The sequence below is a fragment of the Anolis sagrei genome, chromosome 2 (assembly GCF_037176765.1).
Source record: "Anolis sagrei isolate rAnoSag1 chromosome 2, rAnoSag1.mat, whole genome shotgun sequence".
NCBI classification, from domain to species: Eukaryota; Metazoa; Chordata; class Lepidosauria; order Squamata; family Dactyloidae; genus Anolis; species Anolis sagrei.
The window spans coordinates 174,505,220-174,522,746 of record NC_090022.1 but is presented as its reverse complement, the minus strand read 5'-3'; the positions used below and the strand labels follow the sequence as shown (position 1 = coordinate 174,522,746).

The following is a 17,527-nucleotide window of genomic DNA, read 5'->3' as shown; positions in this document are numbered from 1 at the left end:
AGAGACTTAAAAAGCCAAAAAATTAAAAAAAATACATTACAACGCATGCACAAAACCACATATATCTACGCAAACACACATATATACATGCACATATAGACACACATTCACATACAAAGCACACATACACAGACTGAGCCAGGGGATGGCTAGTACAAGATAAAATCAATAAACTGTGCGGTTTACAACAGCACAGAAACATACAACATAAACTAGACCATTGCAATTAACCCAAATAGGTTACATAGTCTTTCCTTGTAGGATGTTAAAATTATCATTCAAATAAATACTCAGTGGTTCTCAACCTGTGGGTTCCCAGATGTTTTGGCCTTCAACTCCCAGAAATCCTAACAGCTGGTAAACTGACTGGAATTTCTGGGAATTGTAGGCCAAAACACCTGGGGTTGAGAACCACTACTCTAAAACTAAACAGAGGCTGGATGGCCATCTGTCAGGGGTGATTTGAATGTGATTTTCCTGCTTCTTGACGTGGTTGGACTGGATGGCCCACGAGGTCTCTTCCAACACAATTATTCTATGATTCTATGACTGTCTGTAGTTACATTTAGTACTTGTTGATAGGCTCCTCCTTATAATCCTTTGTATATATTACATTTTTGTTGTTAAAGAATATAGAGTGGTATCCATGAACCTCATTATGTGCCCACTCAAAAAAAATGCAATAACACTGTCATAAATTAGGCTGAGATGGTAGGTGGGTCATGATCACCCAGGAAGCTTTGTGGCTGGACTTATATATTATATATCTAGGTCTCTCTTGCATGTTACACGAATGGGTAGCTGTGGTCCACCAAATGCTGTAAGACTGCAGCTCCCATGAGACATAACTACTAGGTAGGGATGTTGAGAGTTGTAGTCCTTCAGCATCTGAAGAGTCACAAGCTATCTGTCCCACAATGTATTGTTGTTCATTTGTTCAGTTGTTTCCGACTCTTCGTGACCTCATGGACCACGCTAGAGCTCCCTGTCAGCCGTCACCACCCCCAGCTTCTTCAAGGTCAATCCAGTCACTTCAAGGATCCCATCCATCCATCTTGCCCTTGGTCGGCCCCTCTTCCTGTTTCCTTCCATTTCCCCCAGCATAATTGTCTTCTCTAAGCTTTCCTGTCTTCTCATGATATGAACAGAGTACTTCATCTTTGCCTCTACTGTCCTTCCCTCCAATGAGCAGTCAGGCTTTATTTTCTGAAGTATGGACTAGTTGGATCTTCTCGCGGTCCAAGGCACTCTCAGAACTTTCCTCCAGCACCACAGTTCAAAAGCATCTATCTTCCTTCGCTCAGACTTCCCTATGGTCCAGCTCTCACATCCGTAGGTGACTACATAGAATACCATTCCTTTAACAATTTATACAATTTATTCGCTACACTAAATCCAAGTGTCAGTGCTAGAAATCTATCCTTAGGCATCTTATGGGACACAAGAATTCAGTTTCTTTGTTTTCTCTTTATAATTGGCCATAGAAGGCTAGCTATCTCTGTGAATATGTATTTCTTACATATTTCAGCCCATGACCAGGAGGTTCATATTCAGTACTCCGCCATGTAAAACATACAAGAAGAAATATCTGTGATCAAGGGATAAAGTTTCAAACTTAAAATTTTCATAGACATGCTATTAAGTAATGCATCAGCCATTTTTGCTTGTATAGAGAAGGATTTAGATGTATGTGCTACTATCTACTATCTGATAGCCCAGTAAAAGTATTTTATAACCACAGAGAGAAATAAGGCAAAATCCTGCTGTTCCTCTCCTCTTATTCAAGAGCAATGGTCGATTGATGTTTATGTGACTGAATGAGCTAGGCTTTGCTCTGTGTGCATGTCCATCCCATTCTTCATCATGCTTTTTATTTCCAGGACCTGGATGAATGAGTGTAGGCCACGGTGGCTGGAGCTGTGACATGGTACAGCCAGGCGGGTGCCCCCACAGCGATTGCATCATGATGGGGGATGACTCTTCTCTTGGCAGAGATGGCCCCCTTCACCTGCCAGCTGAGCTGGCTGGACATGAAGCGGTGCAGCATATGCTGGCTGAGAACAGAGACCTCAAAGGTGAGGACACAATAGATGGGAGTTTTGGGACTATTCAGGTGGACTGATATAATGTTCACCAGTTGGTTTAGGCTTAATCCCAGATTCCCTCTGTGACTGTTTCTATGACTTGTGTATTATATTCTCCTGTTTTGAGCTTAAGAACCTGGCTAGAAATTATTCTATTATTTTGGTTTTAGCATAAATGCAGCTATATAAGATACATCTAAGAAGTGAGTTGTTGAAGTGGACTAAACCATATATATGTAAATAATGAGAGTGACTCCAAACCAAGGTAGTGGAAGTGGATTCAAAGATTAGAGCAGAGTTTCAGATAGTTACTTTTCGATTACAACTCCCAGGATCTCACAGCCAACATGGCATCGCCATGGTCACACTGATTGAGGGTTCTGGAATTGTAGTTCAAAAGAAGTTTTTTTTCACTCCCAATCTCTGGATTAGAGGAGCTTGTGGTTATCTTGACAGAAGTCATTTTGCAGAAATATAAAAACTAATTTCTTGTATAAATATGTGAGAGGAAGTCACAGAGAGGAGGGAGCAAGCTTGTTTTCTGCTTCCCTGGAGACTAGGACATGGAACAATGGCTTAAAACTACAAGAAAGGAAATTCCATCTGAATATGAGGAAGAACTTCCTGACTATGAGAGCTGTTCAGCAGTGGAACTCTCTGCCCCTGGGTGTCGTGGAGGCTCCTTCTTTGGAAGCTTTTAAACAGAGGCTGGATGGCCATCTGTCAGGGGTGCTTTGAATGCAATATTCCTGCTTCTTGTCAGGGGGTTGGACTGGATGGCCCATGAGGTCTCTTCCAACTCTAGGATTCTATGAGATGCTAATAAAAGGAATAATCTGAAGTAAACAGGTGATGGCATTACTTGCTCAGAGGGATTTTCATTCTAGTAGGGTCTTATACATGCTGTTTTATGACTCACTTTTCTATGTAGCAGAGATTTCTAAGCTAATCCCACTTGACCCTCTGTTTCCAGAAGCCCTGCGAAATAAATCCACAATTAATCTGCAGGGAGTTAAAGGTATAAACCAGGGAATTTCCTTCTCTCTTTCAACGGTTTCTGAGTTAGATATGGAGAAGAACGATGTACTCCACTAGCATTTCTAGCATTCTTTGTGTAAGCACACTCACTCGCCTATATAGATTCTTTAGATGTGTCTAAAAACAAATGTGGCTTGGATATAAATAACTGGATTTTTGTTATTCTGAGCTTTTGAGGTGAGATAATCCATACAATTAAAACTTGTGCGCCAGCTGCGCCCGTACCTTGGGAAGTCTGACTTGGCCACGGTGGTCCATGCTTTGGTTACATCCCGTTTAGACTACTGCAACGCTCTCTAGGTGGGGTTGCCTCTGAAGACTGCCCGGAAGCTGCAGCTAGTCCAATGCTCGGCAGCCAGACTACTAACGGGTGCTGGGTACAGGGAGCACACCATTCCGCTGTTACACCAGCTCCACTGGCTGCCTATTAGCTTCCGAGCACAATTCAAAGTGCTGGTGTTAACCTATAAAGCCCTAAACGACTCTGGCCCTGTTTACCTCTCCAAACGTATTCTCCCCTATGAACCATCAAGATTAGTAAGATCGTCTGGAGAGGCCCTGTGCTTGGTCCCACCGGCCTCGCAAGCGCGTCTGGTGGGGACGAGGGACAGGGCCTTCTCGGTGGTGGCCCCTCGACTCTGGAACTCTCTCCCACTGGAGATCAGAACCGCCCCTTCTATCCTGACATTTAGGAAACAGGTGAAGACTTGGTTATGGAGACAGGCATTCGACGAGTGAGCCAACACCCTGAGATATGGATGGAGGATGATGAGCAACGATTTTAGTGTGACGACTGACCATTATAGTTATTGATTGTAATTGCTGTTTTAATGTTTTACTGTAATGTGTATTATGATGTGTTATTGATTGTATGTGAAATTATGGTTGGAAACCGGTCTGAGTCCCTCAAGAGAGGTGAGAAGGTTGGTATACAAAACCTTTAAATAAAAAAATAAAAAAATACTAAAATTCAGCAGGAAAGAAGGCATTTTTGTAGCTGTAGTTAAAATTAATGTCTGCAGTGTAAGCACAATCCGGGGAAATGGCAAATGCCAATTCACAGCAGAACTTTCACCTGAAAATTTCAGAAGTGAAGTAATTAATACAGTAGGTCCTTAGTGTCCACTGGAGTTTGGTTGCAGGACCCTACAAAAGTAGCAGAATCTATGGATGCTCAAGTCCTGTTATGTACAATGGCATCATTTCATGGTATCCCTGGTAGAAATGGGAAAATCAGACATAACTGTTGATTCTGAAAATTACAACAATTTTCTCCTCTCAGCTCTAGATATTGAGATACAGAAGATATGCCATCTACCAGTTGCCATATTCTCATCCATAGAAATTCCCGATAATCATATCTAATAAATTAGAAATGATATAATTTTATGAATCAGCATCCCAAATAACTCAGGACCAGGCCTAAAAACCAAGACACTAAGAAAAAAATATTTTGTGTGTTGGGCAGTGTTATTTGTTCCACTAGCACTGGATTCTCAAAGTGGAACAGTAGAGTTTTACTATGGAGTAAAGGGAGATTTTGAAAGAGAGGTGAAATCTTGTTGCTTTCTCCTTCTGCCTGTTCATTCCGTTCCATAAGTAGGCAGGATGTAATGATTATGTCACCCGTGGGGAAGAAAGGGCCAACATCTCTGTCTGTGTTCTTTCTGCAGAAGCCATCCGACGAAGTAACCATATGCTGAGGGAACGTTACAGAGAGTTCCTCCAGTTCCAGGCTTCCCACAAGCAGGAGAAGGAATTCCTCTTTTGCAAGTTCCAAGAGGCTCGGCTGCTGGTGGAAAATTTGCAGTTAGAACGGACAGGGCTGAAAAAGCAGCTGGAGAAGACTGTCCAAGAGCTGGAGCAACTGAAGAGGCAACTGGTAACCAAGAGGGACAAAGCCACTGGGTGGAGTCTTCTTGCACTTTCCCTTCCCATGTTTTTGTCTAGAGGTGTTTAGTGGTGTTGCCTAGAGAAGTGCCTTCCCTAAGAGGTTGGACTAAATAGCCCTTGCACCCGAAACATCGAAAGTGGGAGAACATATTTGGTTTGGATAGGAAAGTAGGAACATTAAGGTTGAAGTATATAGATAGAAAGCAAAAAGAAATATATATATATATAAGAAATAGAGAAAATATATTTCAGGAAAAAGAGGGGGAAAAAAGAAATATTTCAGAGAAAAATATAGTACTAGCTGTCCCCTGCCACGCATTGCTGTGGCCCAGTCTGGTGATCTGGAAAATAAAGTAATGAGAAAGTGTTGGTTTCTAATATATGTAATTTCTTTATGCTTGTGTTGATGTAGAGGTTGTTTGGTTGGCCTACTCTGGAGCATGCAACATAGAATTGTCCTTCTTTAGGGGTCCTTTTCAAATCTGTGATACTATATCTGTGTGTGTGTGAGTCATATATATCTCTCTGTATCTATGGCTGGATGGCTCTTTGTCAGGAGGGCTTTGATTACGTTTTCTTGCCCTGGTAAAGGGAGTTGGACTGGATGGCCTTAAGTATTTTTTGTTGGTCATGGGGGTTCTGTTTGTCCCAATTCTGCTGTTAGTGGGGTTCAGAATGCTCTTTGATTGTAGGTGAGCTATAAATCCCAGTAACTACAACTCCCAAATGTCAAGGTCTATTTCCCCCGAACTCCATCTGTGTTTATATTTGGGCATATTGAGTCTTTGTGCCAAGTTTGGTCCGGATCCATCATTGTTTGAGTCCATAGTGCTCTCTAGATGTAAGTGAACTACAATTCCAAAATTCAAGGTCAATGCCCACCAAACCCGTTCGTTATTTTCCGGTGGTCATGGGAGAACTGTGTGCCAAGTTTGGTTCAATTCCATCGTTGGTGGAGTTCAGAATGCTCTTTGATTATAGGTGAACTATAAATCCCAGCAACTACAACTCCCAAATGACAAAATCATAATTTTTTGAGTGATGGTCACTCCTTATGTATTGCAACATTTTGTTGCCAAATTTGCTGGGATTTCGTTCATTGGTTCTTTTGTTTTTAAGGTACTCATTATGTACTGAGCATATATATATATATATAGAGAGAGAGAGAGAGAGAGAGATTGTTGACTTCCATCTAGACTTTGGTGGTCTTTAAAGTCTCTCTTTTCCGTTTTTCAGAATTTATCTGCTTCCCTTCTTTTTCTTATTTGTGATTTACTCTTTTTAGATGATAATTTCTATTTTCCGCTGCTTGAAATAGTCTTTTACCTCGGTCCCAATTTGTGTCTTTCTTTGGGGTCCCTTGGTTTGTGGATAGCCAGTATGTCATATACCTATTCTTACGGCCTTAAAGAGAACCTACTTAAAATGATACACAAACGGTATTTAACACTCCAAAAATTTCAAAATGTTATAAAGATGCATCAGATATGTGTTGGAAATGCGAACATCAACCAGGCACCTTCTTCCATGCCTGGTGGACGTGTCCAAAAGCGAAAGAGTTCTGGATTATAATTCAAGAAGAGATACAAAAGATTTTAAAAATACAAATTCAAAGGGAACCAGAATATTTTCTTTTAGAGATGCTAAACTTCGAAGAAGATAAAAATAAGGAGATACTGTTTAATTACCTGACTACGACAGTTAGGATTGTATTTGCAAAACACTGGAGGTCAAAAGACACACAAAAAAGAAGAATGGCAGAATAAGGTTTTGGAAATAATGAACATGACACTTGCACCCATTTCCAACTGTAAGATTCAATGATTGTTCTTTCTTTTTCCCTCCCTCTCTCCCTGGTGAATCCCCTATACTTGATACCAACATATATGTATGCTGGATTTTTTTTTCTTTCCAACCTACAGGCAGCTTCTCATCCATCTCCCTCAGAGAAAGAGGCCTCTGCAGCACAAGAGGACCAAGACACTGTAACCCTTACTCAAGAAGAGAACATATTTGCACTGGTAAGGAGAAATGTGAGGCATTTCCCTTTTTTGTGATTGGATCCGTCCTGAGTCCCCTCGGTGAGATAGGGTGGAATATAAATAATAATAATAATAATAATAATAATTATTATTATTATTATTATTATTTCACTGACACAAAAACTCATTATGTCACAGCAAACGAGATATATATGCTGGATTTCATATCACAAAATCACAAGTTGAACACTTCCCAAGCGTCTAGGACTGTGTGATGTATTATTATTATTATTATTATTATTATTATTATTATTGTTATTTGAAACACAACAAGATGAGTCCACAGCAAACAAGATCACTCTGCTGGCTGTTGTATTGGATCACATGTCAGACATTTCCCAAGTTTCTAGGACTGTGCGATGTATCGGCGAATAATGCGTGCATTATTTTTTTGCACCTCGCAGATGGTAATTTTTGTCAGTGCCAATTGTGTTTAAGTGCAGGCCAAGGTCTTTAGGCACTGCACCCAGTGTGCCGATCACTTTGACTGGCTTGTACCAGAGTCTTTGCAGTTCGATCTTTAAATCCTCACATCGTGTCAGCATTTCCAGTTATTTCTCTTCAATCCTGCTGTCACCTGGGATTGCAACATCGACAATTCATACTTTGTTTTTTAACACGACTGTGAGGTCAGGAGTATTGTGCTCCAGAACTCTGTCAGTCTGAATTCGGAACTCCCAGAGTAGCTTGACGTGTTCATTTTCTGTAACTTTTTCTGGCTTGTGATCCCACCAGTTCTTTGTCGCAGGCAGATGGTATTTGTGGCACAAGTTCCAATGAGTCATCTGAGCAACGGTGTTGTGCCTCAGTTTGTAGTCTGTCTGCGCGATCTTCTTGCAGCAGTTGAGGATGTGAACTATTGTTTCATCTGCTTCCTTGCAGAGTCTGCACTTGGGATCTGTCATCGACTTTTCAATTCTGGCATTATTATTATTATTATTATTATTATTATTATTATTATTATTATTATGTGTTGTCATCTAAATAAGCCTTATCCAACATGGCAGTAATTCCTACTACCCCTTGCCAGTAACTGGCCATACTTCTGTGGAAGATGGGAGGTAGTGAAAGATGGTTCATCTGGAGGGCACCAGCTTGAAATAATATTATCTAGGAACATAGCTGGAATTTGTCTTGAAGGGATGGTTCACTTATCTGTATATTGCACTATTGTCTCGCCCTGTCATCTGCCACAAGTATCAGATGTGTGCTCTTACCCTGTGGGCTGCAGTGGAGGGTTATATTGTGTATTGTGACCCCAATATTGTTCTAATTTCCAGGTGCAAACTCTTTTCTTCTCCCTTTTCCTAGGTCCCTGAATCGACACAGCAAAACAGGGGGCAGCTGGAGGAAGAGCTAAAGGTGCTCCGGGACGCCAACCAAGCTTTGCAGAAAGAGAAGCTGACCTTGCAAGCTGAGATCTGTGCATTGCAACAAGCCGCAAAAACCACATTGCCTGTAGAAGTACGTGGCATAAAGCTTAAAGTGAGTGGGGAAAGTGAAAGAAGGTGTGGTGGTGTAAAGGGCAGACTAGGGAGGCAAGTTACATGCAGTTTGGAAGAGAGGTGGGGGGAGATCTCATGGTTGAGCTCATGATATCCTCTGGCCCCCTTCCTAGGAGAATGGGCTTCAAGCAGAGCGGCCCCTGGAGCTGGAATCCCTGCAGGGATCAGGGGACAGGTAAGAGAAGCAGAGGGGTTGGCCCTCCACGTGAATCTTATTTCATAACGATGATAATGCTTTAATTGCGCTCTCTAGTTTTGAGCCCCTGGTGGTGCAATGGGTTAAACCCTTGTTCTGAAGGGTTTAACCCATACTTCCACACAAGTATGGCCAGGACTGAAGACCAACAGATCGGAGGTTCGAATCTGGGGGGAGTGCAGATGAGCTCCCTCTGTCAGTCCCAGCTCCCCATGCAGGGACATGAGAGAAACCTCCCACCAGGATGGTAAAACATAAGTGCATCCCCTGGACAGTATCCCTGCAGGCGGCCAATTCTCTCACACCAGAAGCGACTTGAAGTTTCTCAAGTTGCTCCTGACACAAAAAATAGTCCAGTTATCAGAATGGCTTCTATTAATTACTAGAAATGTAACATCCATAATAGAAAAATAACCTCAAAGCTTTGCTTATCACCAGACAAGCATTGCTAGAGAGAATGTCTCTCAGGTAGCATGCCATTATAGAAAAGGCCTTGTACCTGGTAAGCCTCGGCCATAATTAAAATGATTGGAGGACATGGGGAATTGCTTCCGATGATTTTGAATTGGTGGTTTTGTTTAAATAAAGAGTTTAGTCTAGGATTCTTGCATTTTAGTTTTGTATGGCAGGAATAGGAGTTGCTTCTGAATGTCAACTCTGAGTAATTATTAGGCTTGGGCAATCCATGGTTCTAAATGGTTCTAAAATACAAAACTAAAGTTCTGGTGGTGAAAATTTCAGAACTCTAACAAAACTTTCAAAATTTAATTATTATTTCATTATTGGTGATTTTAATGACAGAACCAATTAGGAACTGCCATTTATTATGAAATTTTGAGAGTTTTGTTAGAGTTCTGAAATTTTCACCACCAGAACTTTAGTTTTGTAAGTACTTTAGAACCATTTAGAACCATGGATTGCCCAAGCCTAGTAATTATTACTATTGGCTAGGTTGCTGATGGAACCAGTATTTGGAAGGTTATCTTTTTCCATCCTGTTATAGTGATACTTGGCACACATCTGTGATGGATGTGTTAAACTCACCAGTAGGGTAAAATATGTCAATCATCTATTCAGACCTAGAAAGTCAGCATTATTTATTTATTTATTTGCGACATTTATATGCTGCCCTTCTCACCCCGAAGGGGACTCAAGAGCGGCTTACAAAGTATATATACATATAATACACTATACTATTAGCATAGTACAATATCAGCATTAAACATTGCTATATTGTACTATACCAATTATATTACATGTAATATAAATATATAATAATAATAATAATAATAATAATAATTTATTATTACTATTAGTAGTAGTAGTAGTATATTGAATTACATTATAATATAAATATTAAATGTATATATATTCCCCTGCCCCCCCCCCTTCACTCTGGCCCAGAGCGGCAATTGGTGCTGGGGGGAGGGGTCTCCAGCTGATGGCATATGCAGGAGACAAGATGGAACTTGTCTTTATTTATTAATAATTGTATTTATTAATAATTGTATTTATTAAGATGCATATCTGTTCACTTGCATTTATAATCCCTGGTACTCTGCTTATCACTGCAGATATATCCAGAATCAGCATTCTGTTATGATCATTTCAATCCCTGAGCCACCATTTTTGTCACTTCTGAAGCTGTTAGCTCCTCCCCCCCATGCAAGTCTAGATTTTCAAACTTCTGTTTTACTCAAAACTCTAATGTACCTCCTGAAGCACTCCGCTTGGGAAGTGTCAAAGCTAAGCCTTGTCTGATCAGTATTGTCGTAAGAACTGCTCACAAATTTCTGAAAGCTGATGCTCCAAATGAGATAGTGTGGCTTGTTTTGTAAAGTAACCATCATCCTGTTTCACAGGAAGAGTTCTGGTGGGGACCAAGCTGAGCAGCTGTCCAAGAAGTTGAAGGAAGCAGAAGATGAGTAAGTTTATGACAATATAGCCATCCCATGCCACGGGTTGCTGTGGCCCAGTCTGGTGATTTGGAAAATAATGAGTAGGTGTTGATTTCTAATATATGTAATTCCTTTCTGCTTGTGGGTGAACAGTATTTCTTGCTGTTTCTTTGTCAGTGTTGATGTGGAGATTGTCTAGTTTGCCTACTCTGGAACACGCAACACATAATTGTCCTTCTTTAGGGGTCCCTTTGAAATCTATAATACTATGTGTGTGTGTGGCAAGACGATACGTATACGGTTTTATTGTTCTATCAGTGGGCTTGTGGACTGCGTATTGTTTTAATGACTGTTATGATAATTTGGTTAATTAATTGCTATTGTTTTAATTCTGTATGTATTTATGGTTTTATACCATGTTATTGATCATGGCATCGAATTGTTGCCTTTTGTTAGCCACTCTGAGTTGTCCCCCCCCCCCCCGGGGGTTGGGAAGAGCGGGGTAAAAATGCTATAAATAAATAAATAAATAAAAATAAATAGATACTTGGGAAGTGTCCGATGTGTGATCCAATACAACAGCCAGCAGAGTGACTGCTGTGGATGCATCTTGTTGTGTTTCAGATTATTATTTTATTATTATTATAAATCTTGGATACATGCCCTGTCTTGGCACTCCACCTTGAATATGGCCTCAGAGTGGAGATAACTGGTGCCAACATTGATATCATTTCAGTGTCAAGTCAGAACTTGATGTTTTAAGCCTTTGGGCATAATTGATTTTATCCAGGATGCACATGTGGTATGGTTGGCACTTCTAAAATTGTTTTCATTGGTTTTGTTTCATTTTTAACTGATGAATGATTTGATATATTTTATTCTCTGAAATAATGTATTCTAAATTGATTTTATTTGAAGCTGCCTCGAGAACCTTTGAAAGAGAGCAGGCTATGTTTTCATAAAACGACAACTTTGAACACACTATCTAGAACAGAACTGCTGGTTTGTGAAAGCCAGAAGGAATGTGTTTGCTACTTATCATTCCAATCTCGCCCCCCCCCCCCCCCACGCTTTTTCAGGAATGTATCGCTTCATCAACAGTTGAAATTAGCCCAAGCGGAGTTGGCCCGTATGGCATCCCAAGAGCAAGAGACCCAGCAGCAGCTGCAAACATTAAACAAACAGTTGGAGGTGAGTAAGCACCCATATTCCTATATGACAGCGTTTCTCAACCTGGGGGTCGGGACCCCTGGAGGGGTCACCAAAGGCCATCAGAAAACGCAGTATTTTCTGTTGGTCCTGGGTTCTCTGTGGGAAGCTTGGCCCAATTCTATCATTGGTGGGGTTCAGAATGCTCTTTGATTATAGGTGAACTATAAATCCCAGCAACTACAACTCTATAATGTCAAGGTGTATTTCCCCCAAACTCCACCAGGGTTCACATTTGGGTATATTGAGTATTCGTGCCAAGTTTGGTCCAGATCCATCATTGTTTGAGCCCACAGTGCTCTCTGGATGTAAGTGAACTACAACTCCAAAATTCAAGATCATTGCCCACCACACCCTTGTAGTATTTTCTGTTGGTCATGGGAGTACTGTGTGCCAAGATCAGTTCAATACCATCGTTGGTGGGGTTCAGAATGCTCTTTGATTGTAGGTGAACTATAAACCCCAGCAAGTACAACTCCCAAATGACAAAATCAATCTCCCCCCCCCCCCCGCAACCAGTATTCAAATTTGGGCATATTGGGTATTTGTGCTAAATGTGATCCAGTGAATGAAAGAGCATCCTGCATATCAAATATTTACATTACAGTTCGCAAGAGTAGCAAAATTACAGTTAGGAAGTAGCAACAAAAATAATTTTATGGTTGGGGGTCACCACAACATGAGGAACTGTATTAAGGGGTCATGGCATTAGGAAGGATGAGAAAAACTGCTATATGAGATACAAACTGGGGAGAAAAAGGGTAAAGGAGGCCCTAATTGGTTTGGGACTCGCCTACCTGCGTGACCGCATCTCTGTATACGAACCCACACGATCTCTTCGATCATCTGGAGAGGCCCTGCTCGCGCTCCCACCTCCATCGCAAGCGCGATTGGTGGGGACGAGGGAGAGGGCCTTCTCGGTGGTGGCCCCTCAACTCTGGAACTCACTCCCCAAGGACATTAGGCATGCCCCAACTCTGGCAGTCTTTAGGAGGAGCCTGAAAACATGGTTGTTTCAGTGTGCCTTCCCAGAATAAGGAAACTCCCAGCAATATGTCCCTAAATGCACTTTATTAGCGTTCTAGGATTGTCTGCACATTTCATCCCTCTCCAAAATTTCTATCCTAGTTATATGTCACCTGGTCATGCCCAGTAATTAAATTTTAATTATTACGTTTGGCCCGGCCATAGATTTTTAAACACCGTCGTGTTATTGTTAATGTTTATTGCTTATTTTTTGTTTATGAGTTTATTTATTGTTTTGTATTACTGTTGCTATTGTTTTTATTGTTATATTGTGGGCTCGGCCTCATGTAAGCCGCACCGAGTCCCTTAGGGAGATGGTAGGGGGTACAAATAAAGTTTTATTATTATTACTAGCTGTCCCCTGCCACGCATTGCTGTGGCCCAGTGTGGTGATCTGGAAAATAAAGTAATGGTTTCTAATCTATGTTCTTTCTTTATGCTTGTGGGTAAACAGCATTTCTTGCCAAATGTAATAATTAAACAAATTAAATTAAACTTAATTAAATTAAGTTTGTCAGTGTTGATGTAGATAGTGTCTGGTCTGCCTACTCTGGAACATGCAACATATAATTGTCATTCTTTAGGAGTCCCTTTCAAATCTATGATATTATATCTGTACGTGTGTGAATCATATCTATATCTATGGCTGGATAGCTCTTTGTCAGGAGGGCTTTGATTACGTTTTCTTGCCCTGGTGAAGAGAGTTAGACTGGATGGTCTGAAGTATTTTCTGTTGGTCATGGGGCTTCTGTGTGGGAAATTTGCCCCAATTCTGTCATTGGTGGGGTTCAGAATGCTCTTTGATTGTAGGTGAACTATAAATCCCAGAAACTACAACTCTCAAATGTCAAGAGTGGGGTAAAAATGCTATAAATAAATAAATAAAAATAAATAGCCACTTGGGAAGTGTCCAATGTGTGATCCAATACAACAGTCAGCAGAATGACTGCTGTGGATTCATCTTGTTGGGTTTCAAATTATTATTTTATTAATATTATAAATCTTGGATACATGCCCTGTCATAGAATCATGGAATCATAGAATCATAGAATCAAAGAGTTGGAAGAGACCTCATGGGCCATCCAGTCCAACCCCCTGCCAAGAAGCAGGAATATTGCATTCAAATCACCCCTGACAGATGGCCATCCAGCCTCTGTTTAAAAGCTTCCAAAGAAGGAGCCTCCACCACACTCCGGGGCAGAGAGTTCCACTGCTGAACGGCTCTCACAGTCAGGAAGTTCTTCTTCATGTTCAGATGGAATCTCTTCTCTTGTAGTTTGAAGCCATTGTTCCGCGTCCTAGTCTCCAGGGAAGCAGAAAACAAGCTTGCTCCCTCCTCCCTGTGGCTTCCTCTCACATATTTATACATGGCTATTATATACCCTCTCAGCCTCTTTTCTTCAGGCTAAACATGCCCAGCTCCTTAAGCCGCTCCTCATAGGGCTTGTTCTCCAGACCTTTTATCATTTTAGTCGCCCTCCTCTGGACACATTCCAGCTTGTCAATATCTCTCTTGAATTGTGGTGCCCAGAATTGGACACAATATTCCAGGTGTGGTCTAACCAAAGCAGAATAGAGGGGTAGCATTACTTCCCTAGATCTAGACACTATGCTCCTATTGATGCAGGCCAAAATCCCATTGGCTTTTTTTGCCACCAAACCCTTCCAGTATTTTCTGTTAGTCATGGGAGAACTGTGTGTCAAGTTTGCTTCAGTTCCATCACTGGTGGGGTTCAGAATGTTATTTGATTGTAGGTGAACTATAAATCCCAGCAACTACAACTCCCAAATGACAAAATCATTTTTTTTTTTTAGTGAAGGACATACATTGGGTCATTAGGTGTACGCTGTCCAAATTTGGTGCCAATTCATCCAGGGGGTTTTGAGTTCTGTGAATACCACAAACGAACATTACATTTTTATTTATATAGATTATTATTACTTGTTTGTATACCACGAGTTTTCCTTTCCTTTTCCATTACAGCAATTTGGGGAGGACAGGGCCTCAGTCAAGGCTCAGGTGACCTCCCTGCTGGGGGAGCTGCTAGAAAGCCAAACCCGCTTGGAAACATCCACGAAGGAAAAAAAAGAGCTAGAGGAGAGGTGAGTGGCCTACCAAACATAAGTGTGGCTTGGTTGTGTTGGGGCAGGTGGTTGGAGGGAAGCCCTGTTTGCCAGCAGTGATGCAGACATTATGGAACAATGAGTAGGGATGAGAGGCTGCATGCCTGGCCTTTGCTCTTCAGGCACCCTGGCTTCAGATCCCATGTACAACTCAGGAGTAAACGTGCCCTGGAACTGAATTACAAATTGCTCGAACAATAGCCCTTTCGCATCTGTGGCTGTTCGGAATGTCAGAAACAGGGCTTATCGCAGTCTCGGGATAGGTGGCAACTTGGACAAACCCTAAACCAGTGGAGGAGGCACAGCTATTCCTCCCAGTTCTCAGGCAACCCATGCGATCACAGAAAAAATGACCGAAAATGCTGAGGAGCTGGAGATATTCCCTCGCTGATTACACGCCAGCCACTTGCGCTGCTGAAGTGGTAGGCAGGGTGCTTCTTCAGGAGCGCAAGGATCCATGACGGAAAGCTCGGAGCACCTCCCCGTTGCTCGAACGTCCACAAGAATGGCCCACTTTCCATGTGAAGTCGCAGAGGATGAGGAGGGCGCTGAGGGTTCCAGTGAGGAAGATTCAGGGAGCTGCTCCGAAAAAGTATTGAAGCAAATAATGCTAGAGCTAATGCTGTCATGGTATTTTATTTATTTATTTATTCACAGCTTTTATATTCTACTCTTCTCACCCCGCAGGGGACTTAGGACGGATTACACATATATTTATTTCTCATGTCAGGGCAACCAGTCAATTATGTTACATTTCTAACAGAACAAAGCAAACAAACAGACAAAATACAAAATTTGTGAGTTTGGTAGTTGATTAAATGTCTTTTGACGAGTGCCACTTGGAGTGCTTCTGGTGTTGCTGCAAGAAGGTCCTCCATTGTGCATGTGGCAGGGCTCAGGTTGCATTGCAGCAGGTGGTCAGTGGTTTGCTTCTCTCCGCACTCGCATGTCGTGGATTCAACTTTGTAGCCCCATTTCTTAAGGTTGGCTCTGCATCTTGTGGTGCCAGAGCGCAGTCTGTTCAGCGCCTTCCAAGTCGCCCAGTTTTCTGTGTGCCCAGGGGAGTCTCTCATTTGGTATCAGCCATTGGTTGAGGTTCTGGGTTTGAGCCTGCCACTTTTGGACTCCCACTTGCTGAGGTGTTCCAGCGAGTGTCTCTGTAGATCTTAGAAAACTATTTCTAGATTTAAGTCATTGATGTGCTGGCTGATACCCAAACAAGGGATGAGATGGAGATGTCTCTGCCTTGGTCCTTTCTATTGGCTGCTACTTCCCGGCGGATGTCAGGTGGTGCAATACCGGCTAAGCAGTGTAATTTCTCCAGTGGTGTAGGGCGCAGACACCCCGTGATAATGCGGCATGTCTCATTAAGAGCCACATCCACTGTTTTAGTGTGGTGAGATGTGTTCCACACTGGGCATGCATACTCAGCAGCAGAGTAGCACAACGCAAGGGCAGATGTCTTCACTGTAACTGGTTGTGATCCCCAGGTTGTGCCAGTCAGCTTTCGTATGATATTGTTTCTAGCACCCACTTTTTGCTTGATGTTCAGGCAGTGCTTCTTGTAGGTAAGAGCATGGTCCAGAGTGACTCCCAGGTATTTGGGTGCGCTGCAATGCTCCAGTGGGATTCCTTCCCAGGTAATCCTCAGAGCTCGGGATGCTTGTCTGTTCTTAAGGTGAAAGGCACGTCTGTGTTTTAGATGGGTTAGGGATCAGCTGGTTTTCCCTGTAATAGGCAGTAAGAGCACCGAGAGCTTTGGAGAGCTTCTGTTCTACCATCTCAAAGCTCCCTGCTTGAGCAGTAATGGCACGATCATCAGCATAGATGAAATTCTCTGTCCTTTCTGGCAGTGGCTGGTCATTTGTGTAGATGTTGAACATCTATGGCAAACATTCAATGCCAATTTTGACATACAACATATACAGACATAGACAGAGGCTATTTAACTTTTTCTTGCCGCCAGGGGAGCTGTCGCTTTCATCGTCCATCTGAGACACTGATGAAGTACTTCTGCATTCCCCGCATGCTTTTTGCTGGAGTCCTTGCTGGAGTCTTTTTTTATGGCCTCATAAATTAGTTAATTTAGCCTCCCCACACTTTAAGGTGGTACCTAATTTTCCTACTTGACAAATGCAACTGTCTTTCGGGTTGCAAAGGTCGACAACAGGCTACACAATTGGTTGGAAACCCACTCCAACCTGGGCTGGCTTCGAACCCATGACCTTTTGGTCAGAGTGATATGATTTTTGAAGTGAAAGCTCCCTCTGCTCTAGGATCTTGGTTAACAGCTTTAAAAGATAGCTTTGTAATTTGTGCCGTGTTGTTACAGGATCCGGGGAACAGCTGAACAACTCCATCAGTTCGAAAGAGAGGCCGATGCCCGCGCCAAACAGCACAGTGTGCAGGTGGATCAGTTGCGGCTGCAGGTGCAAAACCTAGAAAGTGCCCTGCGAGTGGAACGGCAGAGTGCATCAGAGGAAAAGTGAGTTCAGGGTTTATTGACTACTGC

The 17,527-nt window shown here is 42.1% G+C and overlaps 1 protein-coding gene across 2 annotated transcripts in view; it reads left to right on the top strand.

Annotated features, from left to right (window-relative positions):
- Positions 1-17,527, top strand: part of IKBKG (inhibitor of nuclear factor kappa B kinase regulatory subunit gamma) — a 28,641-nt gene that overhangs the window by 1,141 nt on the left and 9,973 nt on the right. The window contains exons 2-10 of one of the 2 annotated variants that reach the window (XM_060763247.2): positions 1,881-2,075; positions 4,796-5,004; positions 6,938-7,036; positions 8,369-8,521; positions 8,676-8,737; positions 10,621-10,683; positions 11,736-11,847; positions 14,876-14,994; positions 17,348-17,500. In XM_060763247.2, the coding sequence (XP_060619230.2) occupies positions 1,892-2,075; positions 4,796-5,004; positions 6,938-7,036; positions 8,369-8,521; positions 8,676-8,737; positions 10,621-10,683; positions 11,736-11,847; positions 14,876-14,994; positions 17,348-17,500 (1,154 nt within the window). In that variant the 5' untranslated portion in view covers positions 1,881-1,891. Of the gene's footprint in view, positions 1-1,880; positions 2,076-4,795; positions 5,005-6,937; positions 7,037-8,368; positions 8,543-8,675; positions 8,738-10,620; positions 10,684-11,735; positions 11,848-14,875; positions 14,995-17,347; positions 17,501-17,527 lie in introns of both variants that reach the window. The other variant, XM_060763246.2, reaches the window with a different exon arrangement.